This window comes from Ambystoma mexicanum, chromosome 9 (genome assembly GCF_040938575.1).
Source record: "Ambystoma mexicanum isolate Mex_15411 chromosome 9, UKY_AmexF1_1, whole genome shotgun sequence".
NCBI classification, from domain to species: domain Eukaryota; kingdom Metazoa; phylum Chordata; class Amphibia; order Caudata; family Ambystomatidae; genus Ambystoma; species Ambystoma mexicanum.
Genome location: NC_090931.1, coordinates 265,923,485 through 265,949,251, shown reverse-complemented (window position 1 = coordinate 265,949,251; position 25,767 = coordinate 265,923,485). Strand labels below are relative to the sequence as shown.

Below are 25,767 nucleotides of genomic sequence, written 5' to 3'. Positions count from 1 at the left end.
ACAGGTTCCCAATTGTGGATCCTTGCCTGCCTTTCCAATAGGGTGGTGGTGAGGGGGTGTTTACTTGGTAGAATGCTTTCTTTTGCTCCTCTACAGATCAACAAAAGCTTGAGAGCTCAATTACATTAAAGTATCCATTCCCTTCCTAATAACAAGGTCCCAGAACCTGATGGGTTTACTGCCTTTTTTTTTAAAATAAAAAAATATAATGTAGTGACCTTGCTCCCCAGCTTAGTTACTCAGCTTTACAAACATGGCTGCTGTTTCCCCTTCTATTGGCAAATCCTTGCTCTTGCTTATTGGCAAGCCAGCTAAGATCTCGCTCTTGAGATGTCATACCGCCCCATTGCCGTTCTTAACCACGACTTCCGAATCTATTTTAAGGTTCTTGAAGCCCGATTAGTGCATGTTCTCCCGGGTATAGTCTGAGGGATCAGACCGGCTTTATCACTGGGCATTTAGACCTTGAATAACGTCCATAGAACCCTTAATGCGGTCGACATGCAACCAAGCTTAAGCTGTATGATTTATAGATGCGGAAAAAGCATTTGACTGCATGGACTGGATGTACCTCTTCTGGGTGCTTGGTGGATTTGGGCCTTTGTTAAAATGATATGGGATACATTTGCGCTCCTGACTACGCATATAAAATTGGAGCTCTTCTGCTGGCTTGGTCTAGGGTGTCTGTCTCCACCCCCCCCCCCCGCCCCTAAAACCACCCAGCTTTTCACCTTATAGATGGAGCCCGTGCCAAAATTTAGAATAGCGGACGACATCCAGGGCATTTATTATAGCTGGGTTTCAAAAGACTTTTAAAAAAAATAAAATGTATATGCACCATCCTCCGACCACTCCCTAATATAGCCTCTTGATTATAATAGTTTGAATTTTTCTGAAGGCCCCGAGACAGGGGGTTTTGAATGTTTGACTGAGGGTTCCCTTAAGTATTTGGGAGTTCAGATGCACAGAATATTCCTGGTCTTTTCTGCTTCCAAGTGTAAATGCAGGCTCATCTCTCATGGTTGGGGCGAGTTGCACCGTTTAGATGACGCTAGTTTCATGATTATGTCGTCTTTCAGGCCCTCCCTGTTAGGCTTCCCAAGCAGGCCCTCAAAGATTTACAGTCCTCCATAGTAAGTTAATTTCGGCTAAGAAAACTCGGAGGGTCCCTTGACACATGGACGCAAAAGATAAAGGAGGGATAGGATTCCCAGATGTGGAAGTATCTTTATGCAGCGCAGTAGGCCCATTGGCTCGATATAAAGCAGTCAATGATTCAGGTTCCTTTGCCTGAATGGTGCTGGAGATCACCTGGGGTTCGCAGAAATAAGATTGCTCTTCACCCACGTGTTTGACTACTGGGCCAAGGCAGCCTGTAAATACCAGGGGACTACAATGCCCACCCCCCCCCCCCCCCTGCTTAATATGGAATATGTCAATCGGCTAGGTTCACTAGATGGGTAGTGGGAGGTTCGGAATGCTTGGGGCAGCTTTTTGATTCAGAACAACCCCTGACTTTAGATAAATGTAAGCAGGTTGTCTTGGTTCGGGACATTGATAAATCTACTTATACAACTTTGCCACTGGGTATCCGACGTGAAGTGTCCCAGCATGCTAAACGAGCCATAAGTTTGAGGAACATTTTTATTGGGGACCACCCTCCTCACTTGTGCTCAATACTCGCCTTTTAAGGCCCTACAGGCTCCATGTCCCGATGGGAGATGGAGTACCCATAGGGAATCTTTACATGGTACAATGTGTGGAGTAGAGCCGCTAAGTCCTCTAGATGTGTGAGGGAGAACCGTTATATTGCCATTTCTCTGGTATCTCAACCCCACACAGCTTCACAAGATGGATCCCACTGTCCCAGATTGACGATGTGCGCAGGCTCTGGGAAGCAAACTCCTTATCACATGTGGCTGTCTTGTGCAGTAATTCAATTTCACTGGAAGGAGGTCTTGGCTCATGTTAAGGGGATTACCGGGGTAGAACTTCCCCTGGAACCTTTGGTGTTGCTTTTGGGAGATGAAGACGGGGGCAATATAAGCTGACCACCAAAGCTGCCCAACTGCTTATGCACTTGTTAGTTCCTTTTCGAATGGCAATGGCAAGACATTGGCTGTTTCCCACCACGCCAGATGGAAGGGAATGGTGGGTTAAAATGTGGTTCATCGTAGTGATGTGCCGGATCAAAGTCACCCTGAAAGGTGTTATGTCTCAATTCCTTGCTGTATGGGGACCCTTTTCAGTTTGTTACTCAGATCGACAACTCGGGATCGTTATTTCCTTGTGTTTTTAGATATTTGTGAGACCCGTGCTGCAACAGGTCATTACTTGTTGTCTTAGGATTCTGGTGATTGGTCTGTCACTGAAAGCTGGTTTATCATTGCAGGAGTATTTGTTATCTTTGACAGCCTTGTATTTGTTCCTTTTTTATAAACCTTGAATGGCAAAGTCTTATGCTAATATAGATGTGAATACCTGGATCACCAAGGAAGTGTCCTCTCTCCCAACACCTATTCTGAGGGATCATATGGGATGGCTGGCTGGACCAGTCCTACTCTTGACACCCCTGGTACTAAAGACCCTGCTCACTGAAGGTGGGGGAAACACTGCAATTTTCCACCTACTGGTTGGGAAGGGCAGAAGCAGGGTCTTGCTTTGCCCTGGGTATTCTGGATCGTGCCTACCAGCAACTCTGGAGTCCCCAGCCTCAAGCCACTTGTGAGCTATGACATTGCCTGCTTAAATGAAAAACTGATATGTTTTTGTAATTATTTCTTTGCACCTAGTTCTTCATTCACATTAAAAGATACATTTTTACTTCTTCCAATCGGGCAGTTGGAATAGTAGTTTCTTCCTGTGGTACCTTGTGCACTGCTGGTCCAAAATATCCATGGAACTCTGCTGAGGAACTCTGCTGAGGGTGAAAGCAGGGGCTTTCTACATGACTTTTTCCCATTTTATTTTTAACTCCCTGTTTATATTTTGTTTGGGAGTAAAAGTGGCTGATACACCCCTTATTTGTAGGGCTGCCCGTCTCAATGCTCTTGAGGCCCCTCAGAAGAAGCACTAAGGGTTTTTGAAGTGGTCCTGTCCTTGGGCCTACCTAAAGGGCCCCTAGTTACTTGTATGAACCCACATTCTACTTTGTTCAAGCAATCTCTGCCCTAGAAATATTTGCTGATCTTTCCTGTCTGCCACTTTCTTTTTAGAGTGTGTAATATATATTTTTGTTAGCTTATTTTTATAGACCATTGGATGGGCATTCATTTTGGTACCACTGTACTGTTGCTGTTTTGGATGCTCTTTGCTGGTTCACATTCCTCTAGAAGCATATAGCCTGCCTTTGGCCTGTTAGCAAAAGCTGTGAAGGAAGTATACTGGTTCGACTGTACCCGTATCGGGATCAAGTATTTTGGGCTGAGTAGATGCTTTGGCCACTACTCATTCTCTGAACAGTCGTAGTTTTGCCACAAGTATCATATCCCTTTGTCCTTTTCTTCCTACAGAGTACCTGAGGTGTCATGAAGGCCTCTTCGAGTGGCTGTTTTTGCGCTTGGTGTAGATGGGGGGGGGGGGGGGGGGCCTATGGAGTTTCTGACTAGGCAGGTGCATAAAGTGCAACTACTCCTGATCTATACTAATGTATGCACAGCATTCTATTCTGGGATTTGAAGTCGCATGTTAATGCCCGCAACGTGGCCAGAACATGGGCCAGCTATCTAGGGTCTGTAGTAACCTTAAAAATACCCCCCAGTCCCCGCCCTTAGTTCTAGCCAGTGAAGTCGATGGTGAGGGATCTTGAAGTTGTAGTTCAAAACGTGTGGTGAGATGCAGGTTGCATACAACTGCGTCCTTAAAATGTTTTTTGAGGGGGAGGTGGGGTGTGGCGATCTGCTTCTGTGCACTCTCATCTGACTGGCGGCTGCTTCCTGTGTCCACAGCCAATCTGCAATGGGTAGCTTTGTCGCAGAGGGGTAGCAAGGCCACGGGAACTGTTGCGACTCGTGGGATATACTTGAGGGCTGTAACTGTCAACATATTATCATTTTTGAATCGATAGTGTCTCAAACCTGCAATTGACATTTTGTTCTTACAACTGCTTGTGCTGTGTACATAGCAGGGAATCTGAACTTGGATATTTTTTTTTTTTGCCAGATCTTCAAAGTGAGTCTTTAGAAGGGCCTCTTCTTGCACCAGATCTGAGACCCTGCAGACATGTATTTTGCATTACTCGGCAATGTCACAGGTGGTCATGTTTGTGTATTGTAAATTCACCTCTATCAATTTCTCATACAATGAGTAAATCGTCCAGTTGTGTAAGGTTTTCTAATCCAATAGTGCTAACTGCTGGCTGCTTTCCTTTGCTCTGCTGTGCGGAGGCCAGTATTCATGTCCCTTGATGATATGCAGCCCTCCTTCCCCAGTCTCCATTGATCCAGGTTTTTCCACGGCAGAAGCCCAATGGTGGTGCTGTTATGTGTTAGGGGATATCCATCTTCACTAATAGCTGTCACTTTAAATGTGCATTTGTTGGCCAAAGACCTTAGGAACTTTTTAATAGACCTAATTGACCCTGCACCCAACCCAGCTCTTTGATGTAGGCATTGAAAATGCTTGAAGTTGAGGATGGGGGTCCATTAAGCACCCAGAATGATAAAATCAAAGAAATACATTAGGAAGCATTTCCATTATAGCGGCTTGATGGGTATTGGGACACCAACAATTTCGAAATGGTGGTGGGGGGGCAGAGGGGAGCATGCATCTTCAGCTTGCCATGAAATTGCCGAAGTGGAGAGGAACATATGGCACCATTGTAAGTTGCTGGCTGCTTTTGGGAACTTTGACAATGATTCAAGCCTGCAAACCTGAATGCACACTGGATGGGCTGCTTGGTTTGTGATATATCAAAACCGTAAAGTGTATTTAGACTCTTGAACGTGAGGTGCTGCTTGTGGACATATTCCTTCCACCGCTTGTGCCTATAAAGTGCAAACCTCCTGTGTGCTTTCAGACCCTTGACTTGCACTCTGGAAAAATGGTGCTGGGCAATGTGACGAATCGCAGGTTTTCGTCTCTCTCAAAGGGGGAGACTTCCCGCCTCCACAGTCCCCTCCTTCCCTGTGAGGCTAGTGAGATGAGCCTACTCAGCAGGCCCCCTCCATAGGAGTAGAGGCAAGTGGGACCACAGAGGGAAAGACTGTTCCTTTGGAGACAAGGACTCCGGCTCCTGTGAGGAACTCCCTAAACATCTATATGGGAATACCGATCTAATGTGACCTTTTTTCATTTGGCTGAAGGCAATGCAAAGAGAAACCCATGTGGAAAAGAAAAGGGAAGACGTCTTTCTTTAACAAGAGATGTATATTTCACTGGGCTGAGTCCGAGGAGGAGAGGTATCGGGTAATATTATCCCATATATGGTCGCCGTAAATCTCGTCGGGGGGGGGGGGAAAGTTGTGGTGATATTATTTGGGTGACCCTATATATGGGGACAGGGGCAGCGGGGGTGTTCTCCCCCCTCGCCCCCCCACCGCTCCCATGAAGAAAAAAAGTTTGGGGGTTGCGTGGGTGTCCCCCGCATGTTCCATGTAATGTCCCCACAAAAAACGGCAATGTTTCGGCTTTTTTAATATGTATTTTTTTCATGGTGATATTTTTGTGGGGACATTATTACATGGAAGTACGTCAGTACTACTTCCTGAGGGAGCCTTGGCTCTGGGGCATTTGTTGGAGACTTGTAAGATCCCGCCCTAGCCAACTTAAAGCCTTGCTGAAAACTTTACTGGTGCAGAAATCACCTTAACAAACATGTTTGTCTAAGGAATTGGGCCATATTTTGATTTTAAAATTGGGTATCCCTATACACGTTGTAGCCAAACTGCTTTAAACCCTTGAGCCTACACCCGGGAATTGTTTTGCGGGATTGCCAAAAGTTAGGGGACGAAGAATTGTGTAAGATAACTTGTCTAGGAGATCTGTTTAACAGCTGGTTATATGGTATTACTGTGAGCATGTATGTAATACACGTACACTCAGTTTATCACAGGGCTTCATTTATTTGTACTGGTGTATGTTCAGATGGGCATGGGGAACTCAACCTTGCAACAAAAGCTACAAGTCATGTTCTGCAATAGTCGTGCGCCACCTAATTCTAGACATACTCAACTCAGTACACCATTTCTTTCTCGTCAAGCATCCATTCTTACCAGGCATGGTGACTAAACCTTCTGCGTCCTGCAAAAGCTGTGATCTAGAAAGCGCCTGGAGTAACGGCCCATCTTACTTTTCAAGGCAGTAAATCTAGACATTGGGCCTCATTACAGGTCTGGCGGTAACCCTACCAGTGCTACCAGCGGGTTGCTGCCGGACCTGTACATATTTACTGGTGCCTGACTTCCCGGTGCCACCAGGAGATTACAACCCCGGTGGCCCGTAAAGTCAGGTGCTGCAAGTCACTGGCACCAGTGCTTCCGTGACAGTCTGCCTACCATGGCCACTGTGCTCGGCAGGGTCAGACCTTCAGGCAGACCTGCAATATGCCATTCCTGAAACAGTTCCGGTAAGCTTACCAGCACCCTTGTTTCCGGACCGGCCGGGTCCTAATGAGGCCCAGAGTGTCTACTGCTGTTCCATCACTTCCTAATTAAAGCAGCACCCGTTAGTAATTTTATGTGGTTGATTCTGGGTGGGCCCTTTATCTGTTCCCCCTAGCCGACAAATTTGGGAGCACTAGTTGACCAAGAATTGAAAAGCCATTAATTCTGGCCCTTTTTCGGGAGGCTACGTGTCCCAAATGGTCGTTTTTACAATGCAGCATGGAGGCACACCTAAAACTAAAGCCATTCATGCGCTCTTAACAGTGTGCATTACATGAAACCAGATAATATACCACATCCTCTCGCCACCAATAAATGCCTCATTCTACAAATGCTTCAGGCCAGATCTATTGGCTTTGCCGAATCCCTCCAAGTATGTATTTGGACCTAAATCCTTTCGAGGTTAATACATTGGGTGATAACCTCTAATAGAACGGTGCTTGGAATCGGGAGAAACCTGGCGTGATATGATTTATTTATATAGCGCCTATACACAATGCTCCAAGGCAAGGGAGGGAACAAGGGGAAAATACAATGATGTTCTTACAGACCATGAACATTAAGGATACAATGACGTTCTTACAGGCCATGAACAGTAAGGATGTGAAATTAACTATCGTACTCGGCCTGACGACATTTCAGATGGTGCAAGAGCCAAGACCTAGATAAGGAAGGGAAAGGAGGAGAGAACAGAGTTAGCAGAGGGAAGAGTGCAGAAGTCAGTTGTAACAGTGTTGCAAGCCAGGATACAAGATGAAGATGGGGAACAGCATGATTCAGGGCCACCATGAATACAAGATGCAAAGGTAGTCCAGCATGAAAGTTGAGAATGGGGGACGCACTGTGAAAGAAGTCCATAAAAGTCAAATCCAGCATTGGCCACAACTGTAATGGTGAAACCAGAATTTTATCAGGAGAGACTCCTGCAGAAGTAGGCTTGATGGGGAGGGGGGGGGGGAAGCAGGGTAGAAGTATTGTGCAAAACAGGCCACAGAATGTTGGGGGGAGGGAAGGACATCAGAGTGGGTGGGGAGGGACACATGTTGGTGCATGCTTACCTACTGTCTGAGCCGAGGGTTGGGCCCTGGGTACTCCTAGTCCAAGCAGGAATTGCCCTGTTCTTCCTCTGCTCTTCACTTAAAGAGGGGGGGCATTACTGTTTCCTTACAAAATGTATAGCTTTGTTTATTTTTTGTTTGTTTTTTGCTACTCACTTAATTTGCCTCGTTTTCTTTTGCTTCAACAGCGATGTGTGGAGCGGTTGAAAAGCAGTCGCTCGCAACTACTGGACCGGTACAGACAGGTGTCGGAGAGCGAGCCTTGTGGTGTGCAGCGCTCCCTCCTTGTGCAGGAGGTGATGGAGGAGGAATGGAAACAGCTGCAGCTCACAAACTCCTTGCCTTCAATGTGGGGCCGGGGTAACTTCTCACAGGTCTGTACAGCTTAAAGTTTTTTGGGGGGGGGGAATAGAGACTTCCGACGCTCCCTGTCTTTGAGATCTGTTAAGTCAATTGCGTCTCTGTGCATCCCTTTTGTATCTTTCTGATTTCGGCATGCTGGCCAATATGTAACCCAGGCCAACAAGCTATCTGTCAATGTTTCAATGTGAATGTGGAAGTCCACTGTTTTAAGCAGTTTTGGCTCGGTGAGGAGGGTGGTGCAGCATTGTTGGGAGTGTCTGGCGGTGTCCTTGGTTTTGACCAGATGGTACTTGATCTCATTTCCACCATTGGTCTTGGCTCATAGGTGCATTTTTGGGAGTGGGGCAGCAACTGGAACAGTTCCAAGTTAATTTCTCGTTCACTCTTGTTTTGGTATGTGTAGATGAGGTTCCATTATGGGGGTCACATGGTGTCCCAAGACACTATTTTAATATGAATGAAGAGGAGTGCTTGTTCTTTATGAATTGGCGGGCCTACTTTATTGGACAACTTGGTATTTTGCAAGGGGTAATGGCATGAAGTGTATCGTCTTGAAAGGGGCGTGGGGGGGGTTATTAGTTTTGGTGACTATAATGGGATGTTTGGTCCTCTGAAGTTTACCAAACTGTGCCATTACGTAGCTGTAGGTGTATTTTGAATTCTATGAAGACCTGTTAGTGTTGGCAGCCGAAGGGTCTAGATTGGCAGTAATAACCTATGCTCAAACAAATCCAAAGGGGTTGCTCTCTACAACTCCAGATATAACGGGTCTGGATGCGGGAGGGCACTGGTGGAACTTAGTTTGGCTCCTAGGATGTTGAGATTTTGCTTGTGTAGTTAATGTGTTACTATAATTGGTCTTCTATAGAACCCTTCTACCATTTATGGTGGCCCTGTTCTGTAGGCAAAAAAGAGGTGTGGGTGGATCATTGATGGGAGAGGCAGATGTGAACACCTGTTTCACGTCTACCAATCTACTCTCTGTAGGTTGGTAGACACTTGGGGGCATTTATTCATAGGGAAGGGCTTAGAACACGAGACTACAGTGCTTCAGATCACTCCTCTCTGCCTTGGAAAGTCTACCCAGTAGTACAAGCAACATGCGAAGTCTTATGGAAAACCAGAACTTTTGGTTCAGAGAAAGGGCTGCTGGAAATTGCTGTACCACAGACCCTCCTTTTAACCATCACGCTAACCTACGCTGGTGCTGCGCTCCCTTGCCTACTGCAACCTCTGCACGTCGCAAGCAGTGACCAGTGATCCGTGCAGAGGCCAGAATCCTTGCAAATGTTTCCCAGCAGTCTAACGTGCCTCCCACAAACTCCTCACATACAGTGCACACAGTCCCAAACTAACCCTCTCCACTCACGAGGTCTTGAGGCAGCACCAGAGCTTGGCTTTGAGTGATGCTGCAGCTCTGCAGTGGACTCTTTGCAATGACATGAGCAGAAAGGATCAGGTGGAGTGTGCCGCCCGCCAACACCCTAATTTGGACAACGTCTAGATCACTTATTTCGTCTTGATGCTAGTTCCAAAAGCTATTGAAAGACGCTGCAGTTAACAAAGACAGAATTTTGAGATGGAAATAAGGATAGTGAAGGCTGGGAGCTATGGAATGTCTACCTAGCGTTTAGAAATCAGAAATGCATCCAGCTCCATGAAAGCACTAAATGGCACCATATCTTTATTTAGAGGGAAGGAGTGTTTGACGTGGCAAGTTTTTGGAAGAACAGTTTTATTATTTTTTCCATTTCCTTCCGTTATCTGTTAGTGCTTGAAATAAACTAGCATAGTTAATTGCAATTAGTAGGGGATCTTGGGAGGGGGCAGAATAAATGGTCAATCTTCTTTAGAGGGTGCATTGAGGGCCCATTACACTGGGGCATTTCGTGAGCCACCAGTTCTCTTCCCCCTTACTTGCACCAGCAAATAAAATGTGGAATGTTTTCTGGTTTGGTTTTGAGACTTGTTGTGACCGGCTATGCTGGATTGATTTTAGGGTCTGTGGTGACTGGTTGTAGAATTACCTGATTTGCTGTCATATTTGGAGTATTAAAGCAGAGTCCTTAAATATGCTCTTTTCAAAAGAGGTGTTTAAGTGGGGCTTGGGCTCAGGAAAGGCTCTATTGTATCATTGGGTTGATCACTCCAGAACCAATACATAGGGGAAGTTACCTGTAGTTCCTCATAGCAGAGACCTTTGCTATGAGGCAGGATAAATTGCCTGTTGTAGCAAGAACTGTGCAGAAGTCTATTGATGGCCACCATTGGCTTGGATCTGGGTAATTGTTTTGTTACTCAAATCTGATCATTTAAACAAATGTTTTTTTTGTCTACAAGTCTTCGTGGGTGGTTTTGTGTTTTTCCTTGCTGTTCACAATATATGGTTATTCAACTGCAGATAGGAATTCTCCTCTTAATTGCAGGTCTTTGGCATGCTGCAAGATCCTGATGAGCTTGCGTTGCTAGAGGAAGTCCAACAAGAGTTGATCTTGGAAGGTATGTCTATTTCCAACTTGGAGGATAAACCCTAATTTTTGAACCCTTTAGTCTGTTGTTCTGGTGCATTACAAGCTAACCTTTGCAGTACTTGGGCTACACAGGCATTTGACTTGTGCTTGGCCTTCTGGCCTGGCAACAGCTTGCTTCTTGAAAACCTGTTCACTGCTAGCGTCTGCAATCCTGCTAGAGATGTGTAAGATAATTCCATGCCCAAAGGGAAAAATCTGGTAGATCCATCGCTCCTGTTAAAAACAAGGAGAAATGGTCTGACTGCTTTATCAAACTATTGGATGTGGTAAGGCCATGTAGTAAATCTTGTGTATAGTTGGATACTGGTCGGATGGGTGGACAGTTCTGAAAACAAATGGAAGAATAAGTGGGTTAGCCAGGGTTATACGGTAACCATCTAGCACAGATGTTGGTGCAGATTGCGCAGTCATTGATTTAATCGAGGTTCCTGGCATTTGTAATAAACTCTTGGTGCTTTTTCAGTTCTTTGTAACATTTTGTCCAATGTGATCCTTTTTGTGTTCAGAGCAGAGAATGGTTGAAGAAATTGAGAGGGTCCTGGAGTTTGAAGAGGAGTGTTTGAACTCTGTGATCGATCTTAACGCAGAGACCCAGATTGTCTGTCCTGTGTGTAACCGGTAAGGAGCCTGCATGACTTATTGGTCTATCATAATTTTGTTAAAACGTCTGAGCTAAAGGAAAACTCCTCCTGCATGGGTAGGCCAGGAGCAGGTGGCACAAAGAGCTGTGGCTACATTTAAAGTATCGGCAATGCAAGCCATTAAGTTTTTATAGGTGAACCCCACTCTTCAAGCCAATAGTCATAGCATGGAGGGAGGTTTCCTTGTATTGTGCGCTGAACGGCTTCACGGCTTCGAGGCATGTATTAGTGTGGTGCTGCATTGGTAAAAGCATATTCTTGTGCTGTTCAGTGAGGATCGGTTTTGCTGAAAAATTGGCTTTGACGATATAGATTCTGGCCTCTGCCGTACTCCTCGTGCTCTGTAATCTAGTGTTCCTGCTATACTGGGTGGAGGGGGGTGCCTTTTAACTTGGTTACACTGATTGCATTGTTCCATGATGTGATGTATGACTCTTCTTTCTTCTCCAGAAATAACCTCACAGTTACCAGTCATTTTGTTGTGTGCGCCTGCGGCCTGTATATCCATGCCCATGTGAGTAATTACTAAAACATTATATAAAAGGGGGCAGAAATGGGCGTCTGAGTAGTTTGTTATCCAACATTCTTGATCAGTGTTTAACACACTGGAGATGTGGTTAGGATATATGTGCGGTTTATGTAATTGAATGGAGTTTAAATCTTGCAATCTGTATTCATATAGTGTCAGGCAGGACAGGCTTCACTTCAGGGTGCTTGAAGGATCAGCAGTACAAGCAAGTATAAGGTAATTTGAGTTGGCTGTAGGGAGGGGAAGGGCAAGTCCATAGGGGGCACTTGCATCATGATTAAAGGGACTTTTTGAAGGACCGGCTGGCCATCCAAATGGTGGTAGATGAATACGTTGTTATGGGGTAATTTTGTATATGCCATATAGGGCTTTGTGGACCTGGTGTAGCAAATTGACACCTTCTCCTATGGATAGTAAGTTTGAAGACTTTTTAAAAAAAATGTAATTATATTTCAACCAACAAAACAATGCAGATGAAATATCCAGTACAAGATGCAACAATACAGTTTCAAATGTGTACATCATACAATTTGACCTTCACTCCCCAAAACCCACCCCCCTAACGAGCCCATCAAATCAGTTTGCTCTGTGTTCTCGTCGCGCGGAGGGGTCCGTTCTCTGTTGGAATCCACCAAATCTGGCGTTGTTCCAAACAGTTCCGCTATCCGTGTCTTCCAAGCCAACAGGGTTCCTACCTCTTCTCCCCCTCCCATCATACTGGACTCCTGCCATACCATAGTCTCTGCTTCCGGCCATTTTTGCAATTCCCTCCACCATATCTCCACCCTTGGTTTATGACAAGCCTTCCATCCCATTGCAATCCTCCTTAGCCAGCACATATGCCAAGTCCTTCAATTTGTTAACATGCTTCAGCTTCTGCGATCTAGGGAACCCCCCTAATAGACAGGCCCAAACTGATTCTACAACCAGTGTGACTTCTTTTATTTGCCAGTTTCGCCGATATCTCGCTCCAAAAGCGCCCAACCACGGGGCAGGACCAAAACATAATGTGTCATATCAGCCTGTTCTTCATCACATTTGGGACATGCTTGTCTGCCTGCATTTTTAAATTTTGATATCCTCAGGGGCGTCATGTACGCCCTATGCGTTTGTATTTGTTTCAACCTAGCATTTCTAGACACCTTCTGATACCACAAAGCCCGCTCCCACATCCCATCCTCCATAAGAGCTCCCACCTCAGCTTCCCAATCTAATCTAAGTTGCATTGGTTCTCTACCAATCCTAAGCATCAGCATGTCATACAGCCTTGAAATCTCGTGCCCTCCCTCTGCGATATCATATATGGTGTCTACAACCTCGTCCGGCTCTACTTCAAGAATGGTTTCAGGCCAAGTTTTCTTGATTTCCCGCACCAATCTGTAATATATTGACCTACGTGTAGACCTGTTTCCTCGCCCAACGCCTTAAAACCCGTAATGACTCCCTCCCGCCAAACATCTCCCACCGTTGCCAATCCCACTGATTCCCAATGGTTCCTGAGCAACCTTCGCAGTTGCACATTTCCCTTAGCCAGGGCCACCAGCAGTATCTGCGGGGAGCACAGCGCTGGGATTATAATCCTGCACGCGCGGCGCCAAATCCTCCAACCTAGTGTCATCATGTCGGGGCGCCCCTGCATTTCCATTTCAGATAACCAGATAATTTCCTTTAAGTAAAATGGGGCACTGTCTGCACTAAACAATCTGGATTCAGGGGTACTTTCATCCGAGAGCCATTTAGCAACATACTGCAGTTGGCCTGCTATATAGTAGGGGAGCCATATCCCCCCCCCCCTTTTTCATAAAAGTTTTGCAGTTTCCACAACGCCATCCTGCACCTGGTTCCTTGCCACAAAGTCCCTGCATATACTGTCAAGTTTGGTAAAAAAAAACTTCCGAGGTATGGGATGTTTCCGAAATAATGCAAGTGTCTAGGCAAAACCACCATCTTAAGCATTGCACTACGCCCCCTCATAGCTAGCGGCAACTTCCCCCAAAATTGCATGCTTTTCTCTATTTTCCCAACAGCTACTTCCGTGTTGTGCTTATGTTCTTGTTCAATCGTGTGATACACATCTATCCCAAGGTACCGAAAGGTATCAACCACCCAGGGGACTTGCAATACCGGCAGCTGCTCTACAGGGAGTCCTTTATAGTTACCCAACGGGAAAATTAGACTTCTGAGGATTCACAGCTATTCCAGACAACCCCGCATACCGATCCATAACCTCCAATATATGCTGGAGATTCTCCTCTGGATACTCCAGGTACAGTAACATATTGTCTGCATATAAAGAAATAGAGTGTCGCTCCCACCCACTTCTATGCCTATAGTATCATATTGTTGTCTGAGATATATAGCCAAAGGCTCCAATGCCAATATGTATAACATGGGGGGGGGACCATGGGCATCCCTGTCTGGTACCTCTACCTAACTGCCATCTCTCTGAGATGACCGCTCCCGTCTTAACTCTAGCAAGCGGCGCATTGTATAACATCTTTGCCCATCTTAAGTATCCGGGCGCCATCCCAAATTCTGCCAGTGTCGACAGCAGCCATGGCCACTTAACAGAATCAAAAGCCTTTACCGCATCCAAGGACACTACTGCTAAGTCACTCTCAATTCTCCCCGCCCGTTCAATGACTCGATGGAGTCGCCTATGATTGTGAGTTATGTTCCTGCTTGGAACATAGCCAGTCTGATCCGGGTGTATGAGTTTGTCTATGACTTTTCGCAATCTGTTTGCTAAAACAGCTGTTATCAATGCTGAATCAAGACAGCAAGATACTAATGGTCTATAGGAGCCACAGCTGTTCCCTGGCTTATTCGGTTTAGGGAGTGGAACTATAATTGCTTCCCTCAATGACTCTGGCAGCTGTCCCGTCTCAAACGCTTCATTTAGCATATTCAGCATCGGAGGGAGCACCTCCGCCATGTATGCCTTATAAAACTCACTCGGAAACCCGTCTGCCCCAGGGGTTTTGCTAGTGGGCAATTGTCTCACCACCGCTTCTAATTCCTCTAGAGTGATTGGTGTATCCAACTCTTCCCTCTCTTCAGCACTTATCCTGGGAAGACCTATATCTTCGAGTGTCTCTCTTATCCTCTCTTGATTATCCTCCTCGGCATCCCCATACAATTCACTGTAATACGTGACAAATTCCTGATTAACTCTCTCCTGGGTTTCCGCTACACTGCCGTCTTCCCTTGTTATTGCCCTGATGGTGGGTCGGGGGGGTCCCACTCTTATATAACCACGCCAGAAGCCGTCCAGTTTTGTCCCCACCCGCGTGCTGCCTCTGTTTCCTGTAATTCAATTTGCACAACCTATCCCAATGCTCTCCACACTTCTGTTGAAGCTGAAGTATCCGCTCCGCATTTGAACTAGTATCAGCCTGCCTTTGTGCTTCCTCCAAGGCCCTCTCAGCTTCTCGTAAATCAACCAGGATACCACCCTCCAGGCTTTGGGATTTCGCTATGGCCACGCCTCTCAACACTACTTTAAAGGCCTCCCACAACGTGCACGCCGAATCAACACTACCCGTGTTCTCCTCAAAGTAATTTATGATCTCCTCCCTTACCTCTTCTTTAAACGCAGGATCTTTAAGCGCTTCTGCCCGGAGCCGCCACGTCGGGATCCTTGCTCTAGGAGGGCGGTATTGCCAGCTTACAAGCAAGGGCGAGTGGTCCGATAGGACCCTCGCTTTATATTCCACCCGCACCATTTCCGTTAGGCCTGACGTAGCAAAGATATAGTCTAGCCTAGTGGACAACTGTTGTGGGGCCGAGTAATGAGAATACTGTCTTTCTTGGGGGTGCTTCATTCTCCATATATCAGTCAGGTAAAAATCATTAAGCAACGCTTGCAACACCCGTGCCGCTGGGGCTGGTTTTTCCAGCTTCTGATCTATCCACCTTCGGATTCAGTACAGTTAAAATCCCCACCCCAATTACCGCACTTCCCATGCACACACCAAGGGCAGCACTCAGGGTTCTGAAATACATCGCTGTATTCTGATTAGGGGCATATGTATTGATTATACTTATTTCTCTGTTCTCTACCAGGCCCTTAAGTATGACCATTATCCCATCCGCTTCAGCAGTTTCCTGTAATACATGAAGGGGGGACATGCGGAGCCACCCAGATAAGGACCTCCCTGGCATAAGCAGAGTATGTTGAACCCACCACCCCTTGCCATTTCTTCTTAATCATTTCCAGTCTCTCTCTTGTCAGATGGGTCTCTTGTAATAGCGCAACATTTATCTTTTGTCTATGCAAGTATAGCGGCACCTTATTTCTCTTCAAATAACTGTTTAGGCCCCTAACATTCCACGTGATTATTTTAAGGTCCCCCATGGCTCGTTATGATTTCCGTCCCCACCCCAACTGCGCAGACCACCGCTCGTACCCATTCTCGTCTATATAGGCTCTTAAAACTCAAACTCCCCAAAACTATATACACCCCAAACTCCCCACTGCCCCCCCAAACTGTTGCCCAGCTCCATCCCTGGATCTCAGGCTCCCCCACATCTAGCCCTGTCTAATACGCTCAGAGCTCAGTAGGGTGAATAATGGCCACTTAACTATTAATACTAAATGCGGGTATGAGGACTAGCCCTACGAAAGCTCCTTGATAGAAGCAAGTCACAATGCACTCAACACATTATCTATCATACTCCAGTCCCGCCTACAAACAGGTCGCAACCATGACTATAATCAAGTCCCATAGTCTGTAGCCGCATCATCTCCGTGTACTCCCATTACTCTTTACTTATCTCGATCACCTTATTCTTCCGCCTGGATGTCAGTCTCCTGGGGGCAGCCCTACGTATCAAGCAAACACATGGCATCCTCCGGAGTGTCGAAAAGTAAAGTTCTGTTTTTATGAAAAACCTTCAATTTCGCTGGGTAAAGTAGCATGTATTTGCAACCCGCCTCCTTCTCTTAACAGCCCCAAAGTTCATTCGGCTCCGCTGTACTGTCAAGGTTTAATCCGGGTAAGCCGTTAAGTTTGCCTCCCCCCGTTTGATTGTTCCTCCTTTGCGAAAGTGTTCCAGTATCCTTTTCCGATCTCGATAATTAAGGATTTTGGCAATAACTGGCCTAGGCGGATTGCCTGGCGGCGGCCTCCTCATCAGAGCCCTGTGTGCTCGTTCCACAGCAAATCCCTGAGACTCCTCCAGTGATCTCCTGCAGAAACATGTTTTCAACAAATTCCGTGGGGTTATGACCTTCCATTCCCTCCGGCATCCCCACAATGCGGATGTTCCTTCGGGCACGTCCTTCCGCTTCCTCCGCTCTACTCTCTAGGTTGCCTACTCTTTGTACCAGGGCATGCAGTGCCGACTTATCTGAGGCACAGTCTGCTGTATTCAAGCTCCCTTCTTTCTCCAGGCTCGCCGTGCGCTCCGACGGGGACCTCACATCCTGACTGAGTAAGTTCACGTCTTCCTGCACTTCCCCGACCTTAAGGTCCAATGCTGTCTTCAATTCAGCCACAAGTATTTCAAGCTTGGCCTCCCAGGCTGCCTTCAAATCCGCTTTCAGGTCCGCAATTGCAGCCAGTACCTCCTGGTTTGGACCCGCAGCGGCCATGCCACTCGCAGGGGGCTTGTCTTTAATCCTAGTGCTTTCCGGGCCCGGCGGTGTTCTGGTAAATTCGTCCAACGTGGGTTGCTTCACTTTTTGTCTCAGACTTGTTAGACATGACGCAGCAGCCGTATGTTTTGGGTTTGCCCACCGTCTGTGTTCCGCAATTGGGGGGAGAAGGGCGCACACTACAATCCAGTGTCCAATGGTCCTACCCCAGCATGGGGGGCCTCAGAACCTCACAAGCTCTGCCAGCCTTCTCCTCGGCGCACCCGATTAGCCTTTGCATACGCCAAGATACAATGCCACTGTGGTTTCCTCTCGTTGGTGGCGCAGTCTGCATATGTTACAGGCCATCTGCCATAGTCTCTGCCTTGGTTACACTGATGACACATCTCATGCAGTTCGTCTGCGCTGTTGCTTACGTTGTAATGGACTGTGCTCTCCCACGTAATTAAACAAAGTTCACTCTTTCAGGGCTGTTCCTGCACTCCACGTCATCCGCACCCACTAGAGGGGGCGCTCTCTTCTTAGTGTCTTAGCACAGTTATCCCGTTTCCCACCGTGCCATTAGTCAGGGCCCACTGGGTCCCTATAATAGCAATGCCCTAGAACCATAAAGGGTGTCTTATTGTGAGATGTGGATGCACATTAACACCCTTTATGTGAGCTCACAGCCGCCCTAAGTCTCATCACTCAGAGGGTTCCCATTGAATCACTTCGCAACTCCAATCAGATGACAATGTAGCCTCTACCAAGTGCCTGCCCGCCATCCAGCCTCAGGATCCACAACAGTCTCGTCGCAGGGAATTGTTCACCAGCCTAATCCCACAGTCCGGCTCCGGCGTTCACATTAGCATGCAGGGGGGGCTGCTTCCGTACACCCTCCGCTCCAGTATTGGGGCACAGCACACAGTTTATTTCCCAAACTTCTCGGGGCATCCTCCGCTCATCAGCCCACAACAGTGCATCTTTCTGCCATCCAGATCTTCTGTAGCAGACCCCAACCGCAATCCGTTCTGAGCGCGCTCCAACTGCACTCTAGGTGTTCCCTGCCCATTGATGTCATACAGATGCCATTTTGCGCGTCTTGCATAGGGGCTACTTCCAAACAAATACTTGCTGTAATTACCGGTTCCCTCCGCTGCCCCGGATCAAAATGTCCACGATATATACACCTCGTATTCTCACAGCAGCTGTTAATAAGTACAAACTAGCAGCAACAGAGTTCACAAATGTCTCAACAGGATACATGTGGGATCGTATCCATTGCGTCATTCGCCAGTGTGCTTTTGCAGCCTCTGCCCCGGATACGCCTTGCTGCTATATTGTATTCAGCTCGGTGTTACAGCTACACTTAGCCTCCAAAGCGAAAGCTCCGCAGTGAAAGCACAGAGCCCCACATACCTCCGCTGACACGCTCCTTCTTGTGCGGTCCTCTGCACTCGCAGACTGCTCGCTTGCTTCGCGCTCCTTCCTGCGCGGCCCACTACACCCGCAGGCAGCTCACGGCCGTCCGTCTTGCGATCTCCAGCAGCTGTTCTTCGTGCTGGAACAGCGGATCCCGTCGCATATATGCTGTGGCGTTGTCCAGCTCTCAGATCCTCTGGGGGGGTCGCCGCCGCAATCCTCCACAATGTCAAAGCGCCGGGCCGACCCCTCCACCCAGCCTTTCACTAGTTTCCGGCATTGGGGCTGCACCCGCGTTGCGCGCATGCAATCCCCACGCCTGCCAGGCAGACGCGCAGCCAGTGTCACCGATAAGAATTCTCCGCCGATCCCCTTCCGCACCGCTATTATTATCCTTTATGTTCCACACTTTGTATCGTTAGCAGAGTCCGCTAGCAGTTTGGGGGAACTTCCGTTCACGGCACACTCACACAGACGGACGTCCTTTGTTCTGCTGTGGGCGCCATTTTGTATCTCCCTCCATGGTTCTTTATCTTCTTCTGCTTGTATTTCCTTCATTTCAGTGCGGTCGCCTTCCGATCTTTCCCCGCTGCATCCTCGCCATATTCACACGCCTGTACCTTCAAAAGCAGCATCTCCCACCTAACTCGTAGTGCATATTTGTCTGGATCAGTAGCGGATCGACAGGAGCACTCCGAAGACACGTCCTACACCGTGGCCATGTAGCCACGCCCCCCGTTTGAAGACTTGACCACATTTAATGCCCTGTTCAGACTGTCTGGGAGTGTGGGGGCAGTGTAGCCTTCAATAACTTGCAGTTTGGGGATTGAAACGGCAGGCAGTCCAGCAGAAAGCATTACTGTAATACTAGCTGTCTAGACCAGGGGAACCTTTTGTCAGGCATTGAGTCACTTGCTTCAACACAGCCCACCATTTCTTACTTGCCAATAGTCCATGATCGCTCCATTAAAGGTGAATGTAAACTGGTCCAGACAATTGACCAGTGGAAGGGTGCATATATTTTCTTTTCCTCTGATGGTTCCATTGGAAGTTGGTGTCTGCTAAAGGTTTGGAGGGTAGTTTATTTTTTTGTGTGTATTTTATTGGTTAAACCTTATCTCACATTACAAATGCATCAAAAATAACCATTTTCTATAATAAACAAATATTCACATTTAATAAATTATAAAATCAGTTAAAATAAAACGCCTTTCATATATCTCTAATACAATAATAATCCAAACGTTGTTCTTGTACACTTTCTAGAACTATTAATCTAATTAGACTTAAGAGGAATGTATTTTTTCCACATGTGGAAAGTTGTAAAATGTTATCTTTGTTACCCGGAGGTGGAATTAACCATTTCTGAGTATCTTTACTAATTTATCACGCAGTCAAAAGATGTCTGGAGGTTTCTACTTTTTGTTTACAAAATGTACAGTCTTAATTCATACGAGATCTTGTCCCATGCTCCCGTTCTAGATAACTTGGTTGAAAGGTCCAGTCTTGAATTGCGTATCTTCTGACATTCATGTCGAAGTGATTTGTGCGGTAGTTGCATGGAGTAGTAAATGGTGAACTTTGTTTTACATAATTTTCATATTTCCTCATGGAACCCACTTTTGACAAATTACTATCACGGTGCCAAACACCTGCCAGTATTTTAATTTTGATTTCCATCACCACTATAGGAGTGTAATTATCCCATTTTAAAACCAATGTCTTCAAAGAATGAGTTAATCATTGTCCATTCTTGTAGTGGTCCACTTGCCACATTGTTTTGAAGGTACCTGCCAGATTAAAAATAAAGCAAATCCTTATAGTTTACCATAAATTTGTATATACTGGATACTCATTCTTGGGTTGGACCCAATTTGCAGTTCATGACTTCACTGGTACGTTTCTTGGAAGGGCCAGGGTTTTCCTCGATAGTTTACCCGCTAACTCTTAGTAAAGACCGCTATGCTGTATGTTGGGCATGGAATTACGGATGTATTATAACTTTAGAAGGCTTGAAATTGAGGATCCCCCTTTATGTCTAATGAAGTTGGTAATGACCGTAACATCTACGTACACTTTTCTATAAAACTTTCCAGGGTATGCATATTTAGTGTTTCAGATATAAGGATATACATGAGTGCATACTTTCTATAGTCTCCCTTTGCATCTGCCATATCAATTTATTACCAGGGCTATGGGAACCTACTTTCAAGATTTGTTTGATTTTAAGTTAATACTTGGCTTGTGTTTGGCATATTAAGTGTTCATAGATCGCTGTAAACCTATTGGGGTACGATCTAATAAGAGTGTCGTCTGCATAGCCTAACCACCTATGCGTTTCATCTTTTAGGAGGAAAGTTGCATACATCACTCAAGAACCTTGCTAAATTGGCCACATATGTTATTGTGTTGGTCAGAAACCCTGTTGAGGCTCAAATATTTTCTCACTCCCTCAACCCTCTTTATTTAATCTGGGTAACATTGTCAGAGTATAGCTCTTGTAGAGAAAGTATAGGGTGATGGGGCTCAGATTTTCCTTTTTTTTTAGTTTCCTCCATGATTTCGATCTACTGTGTCAAATGCTCCTTTAAAATCAATGAAGCGGGTAGATATGGTTTATCGTTTGAGTTTCGATATTCTTCCTAGTCCATACATTTATTTAATAGGATCTGCACAAACATTTTTGATGCAGCATCAGGCAATCCAGCTCTAACTGTGACCCCTAAGCCCCGCAGAGGGCCCAGGAGCAGCGCCGCACCTGAGAGAGCAGAGGGCCCTGCAGTACTTGGTGACTTGCATGCAGGGCATATGAGTTGAAGACCTCATGCCTCAACATGTCACGTTTCCTTTCTAAGGAGGAGGGAGGAGTGTGGGGGTGAGGCTGCTATCTTTCAGGGGTGGGTGTACCTTTTCTGTCAAACAGTTCCCTTTGTGTTTATACTGCAAACGATTCTAACTTGCACTACAGTTTTACCTGGTGTGGCCTTTTGGAAGCTGGCCCCTCCTCGTTATAGTCCCTCTTCTCTAATATTGAGATTCCACTGTAATATTCCAGGTCCAGTACCTGCACAGATGCGGATTAAAGTTGCTTGATTCTAAGGTCATTGGAATAGTCCAGAATGCAAGCTTTGTTTGGATCCCATCCTGGCACTGGCTGGGCATGCATCCTGTATGGGAGGCTACTGGTGATCTTCTGTGCCAGCCTCTAAACGCACCCATTCAAATACAATACCTAGTAAAGCAGTTCGTTGTGTATAGGATTAAAGGTATTGCTGTGAAGTGGGCAAAAGACGATTACTTTGGCCTTTGGTAAGTGGTTCGTCGCTCTGGTATGAAATCCGACCGCTAAGTGACTTTTATGTCGGCTAGTAGCTTTTGCTTGTTTCTCAGTGTAAGTGTTTTGGGGATTTCTACTGCATTAATGCAGTGACTGTCTGAGTTTAGTAGCTTGAAACCGTTATGGGAGTATGTTTAATTTTAATGTGAATCTAGTTGCCCTGAATTGAAACGTACAAGCATAGCAGCAGCCTGAGTAAGTCATTGGCTGGCTGGGGAGCAAAGTGTCCTGTACCATTCTATAGGAGGATTTTCACAACTTCCCATGTGAAGGGGAAATGGGGTTTGTCTTCTCAAAAGCACGGATCTGGCGTTGCCCTCATGATCAACGTAAAATGTGAAGAAATAAATATGTTCTAATTTTGTATTTTTATATTTTTTTAATCCCAGTCACGAGGACTGACTGTTGAAAAGCTGCAGTCGCTTCTCGGAAACCATTTGGCAGAGCATCAGTGTCGCTGTCCGCACCGTCCTTTGTTCTCCGTTGGTACAGGATTGGCGGGAGAAAGCCATCTTTTCATGAGCTGTCAGGTGAGCAGGGGTTGGTTTATTGCATCTTGTTCACTGACAGCTTGGTTGTCGAGGCCAGGGTGAACGGTCTTCCTGAGTTGAGTAGCGTCTTAAAGCATTGTATTATACATGCATTGGAATCAAGGGGCAAAGTAAAAAGCCCCCATTTAAATGAGCTGTCAAGATTCAGCAGGAGTTAAAGAACCTCTTGCTTGGTATAATGCAATGTGGAATGCATAGGTTTATCTCTGGACAAAAAAGGATTGGGGAAGATGCCAAGCCCATCCGAGAGGTTTATTGCATAACATACAGTTTGCCTTTCCTTATACCTGTGGTTTATTTTTTCTTAACTGGGAAAAATGTTGTAGATCGCCAGGCTAATCGGATCACCATTTGCTCCACTTTTGACCATTCCACCCATGATAGTGCAGAAACTCATTGTCCTTGCAACGTCCAATCATGTCCATAAACCTGCAAAGATGCCAGCAGTGTAGTCTCCTGTATACCATCTCACTGGAGCAGCCATGACACTGATAGCCTTTCCAAGGCTATAGGCGACAGCACAGAAGGGCTGGAAGAGAAGTGCTCATTTTCTACACCCCAATTGTGGTCCAACGGACATCTATGTACCTTTGCACCATTTGGCTTTCACCTTTGTGATGGCCTAGAGGAAATGGTGCATACATGCTCCAAGCAAGAAAACCAAGGGCTTTGAGTAAATGCTGGCCACTGAATGTTGGCCTGGAAGGTGTGGTGGCATGGCATTCCTTTACTAAGATGCCAATGCTTCAATGGCGTACTGGACGACTGTTGCAAATTGATCTGGTTTGCATGCCTATCCTTCCTCCATGGAGGATGAGCAGCCAAGTCAACCTCTGCCCAGTTAGTCTCCTGGGCCACTGCGGCCAGCATGATACTCCCACCCCTCGCAAGGGCGAACACACGCCCCCCCAAGTCTTGCCAGGATTTGTATTTGTTGTCAATGTCTTTGTAGTGTTCAACGGGCCACTTTGGGCTACCCTGTGGATTGTAAAGCCTGTTATAATGTGAGGTGTCTTACACTGCAGCCACACATCCACAGCCTTAATTCTGGAGGGCCTGTAACCTTTTCCTGCTGGTGGATTTGCCCTGAATAAGCATTCCATGAAGATCGGAATGGTCTCTTCTGTCCCCACTATAGGATCTCCGGACCTGTAGGTTCTAGTATAGTCTGGTAAACTTGGAAGCTGGTTCTGTAAGTCCTGAGTCGGGGGGGGTGCTTCATTTTGTTAAGCTTGTTCAGTAAAAAGGTGTTTGAGGGGGGGGGGGCAGCGGCAGGGTACCTCTCTGGGGCATCGTCAACATGATATTCCATGACCACTACGTCTGGCAGGCTGCATGAGACCTCATGGCAACCCCCAATTGTCAACTGGTCTCCAATCTGTGCCATATCGATAGTCCCCACTTGCCTGACTGCCCCACCCACTACACCCGCTGCCCCCCCCCCCCCCACACACACCACCATGACCCCGCAAGTGGCCAGCATTTGCTCCAAGCCTGTTTTCTAGCTTGGAGCAGTTAGCATTTCAAATATGCCCCCCCCCCCCCCCGCCCAAAGTTGTACCCACTCCCACTCAAATTTCAGTTCTTGTCCTCCGCAAGGCATCAACATGTGCAACATGTGAGACGCACTTTCTTTTCTAAAGCACTCCTTTGGTTAAACATTTAAGCTGCTCCCCCTCCTCCCCATGTCTATATACATTTCCGATTAAAAGAAGCTATCGTACTACCCTTTGGACGGCCCTAGCACCCCCGATAATCCTTCAGCCCCAGTTTGAAGACCACTGGAACAACCCATCAAGCTGGAGCACTTCACAAGCTGTTGCACTTCAAGTGTGGCAGAACCCAAACCATGCACTCGCCCTACCAAACGTGTGATTTTTCTTGTGTGGGCCAATCCTAGAGTCCCTGAACGGTGCTCCCATGCTATAAAGTAATGTTGGTACTCTTCCCCAGTGTTACTCTACTTTCCAAACCCTTTTTGGTTAATTCCAGCATGGCAGCTTCGTGGCCATATTGGACCCAAGTAGTTTGCAGCTTCGTGGCATACATGGTCTGGAATGTGTCTAGCCATTCGTTAGCCCTATGAGTCCCTGCAGATGCCATAAGTGTGTTTTTTTTTTTATTTTTTTTTTTTTTACATGGACTGTACTATGTAAGTAACTTACTTTTTTATCTTTTAGGTGTGCGACACCGTAGCCGTGATCCTGTAACATGATGAGCATTGCAACTGCATGACCTTGGTGTTTCTGTTTGCTTTTATTTGTCCACATGTCTTCGTGTCCAGCCAAGCACTTTACATTAAATAAAGCTGAATATTTTTATATACCTCGTCTCCTACATGACTCTTTGGCAGGGGGACGGACTTGTTTCGTCGAGTTATCTGCACAGGTCTGTTTTTTTTTTTTTTTTGTTGTTGTACTGGGGCAGATTGTGTGAATAGACCAGTGAGAAGGACGTGTATTAGTTTGCAATGTTCTGGATTGTCCACTTTTTTTGACGGGTTCTTTCACGGGGATGAAATGCTGCCAACTCCTTGGGGCGCAGCAGCTCTACTTAGGCCCACGTTCCATCAGTCGCCTCGGTGGTGATGCAATATCTACCCCTGGGTGTCCTGTAAGTCGCTGGCTGGTGGCAGTATTGTAATGCATTGGAAGGATGTACACTGCAGCACCCGTTTTGTGACGAGGAATAAAGGCCCTATTAAAAGGGTGACCTGGATTTAGAAATTCAGTTGGACTCCACCGAGGCTCTGGTTGCCTAAATCTGGTGTACCATAAATGCATGGCTTTCCTGAGGGGGAATAAAGCGATCGGCCCCATCCTTCATTAAACTCTAATGCAGCTGGAAGGACTCATGGGGATGACTATACTTCTGCACTCTGGCAAGAAGACCGTGCTTCAGGGCCAGAATTCACTAGTGGTGCTTGCTCCCTTGACTCGATGGGCACAGTGGAGTTACTTGCATCGAGAAGGCCTCATAAAACGCACTTTCCTTGTGTCTGGGATGCCACATCCTGTCAACGTACCAACGGGAGATGCAGTCCAAGTCTGAAGGCTGGTTCACCACATGAACTGCTTGAAAATGGAGAGCCTTTGCAGGCTGCTTTTACCAATGCATCAGATTCTGCAATAGCTGCTCTCCAGCTGCCACTTTCT

At 46.5% G+C, this 25,767-nt stretch overlaps 1 protein-coding gene across 1 annotated transcript in view; it reads left to right on the top strand.

Annotated features, from left to right (window-relative positions):
* The window catches only part of RPAIN (RPA interacting protein), a 41,446-nt gene extending 16,509 nt beyond the window's left edge, over positions 1-24,937 (top strand). The window contains exons 2-7 of the mRNA XM_069614601.1: positions 7,849-8,034; positions 10,450-10,522; positions 11,061-11,172; positions 11,646-11,709; positions 22,451-22,591; positions 24,793-24,937. Coding sequence (XP_069470702.1) covers positions 7,849-8,034; positions 10,450-10,522; positions 11,061-11,172; positions 11,646-11,709; positions 22,451-22,591; positions 24,793-24,822 — 606 coding nt within the window. The 3' untranslated portion in view covers positions 24,823-24,937. The remainder of the gene's footprint in view (positions 1-7,848; positions 8,035-10,449; positions 10,523-11,060; positions 11,173-11,645; positions 11,710-22,450; positions 22,592-24,792) is intronic.
* The last annotated feature ends 830 nt before the right edge of the window (positions 24,938-25,767 follow it).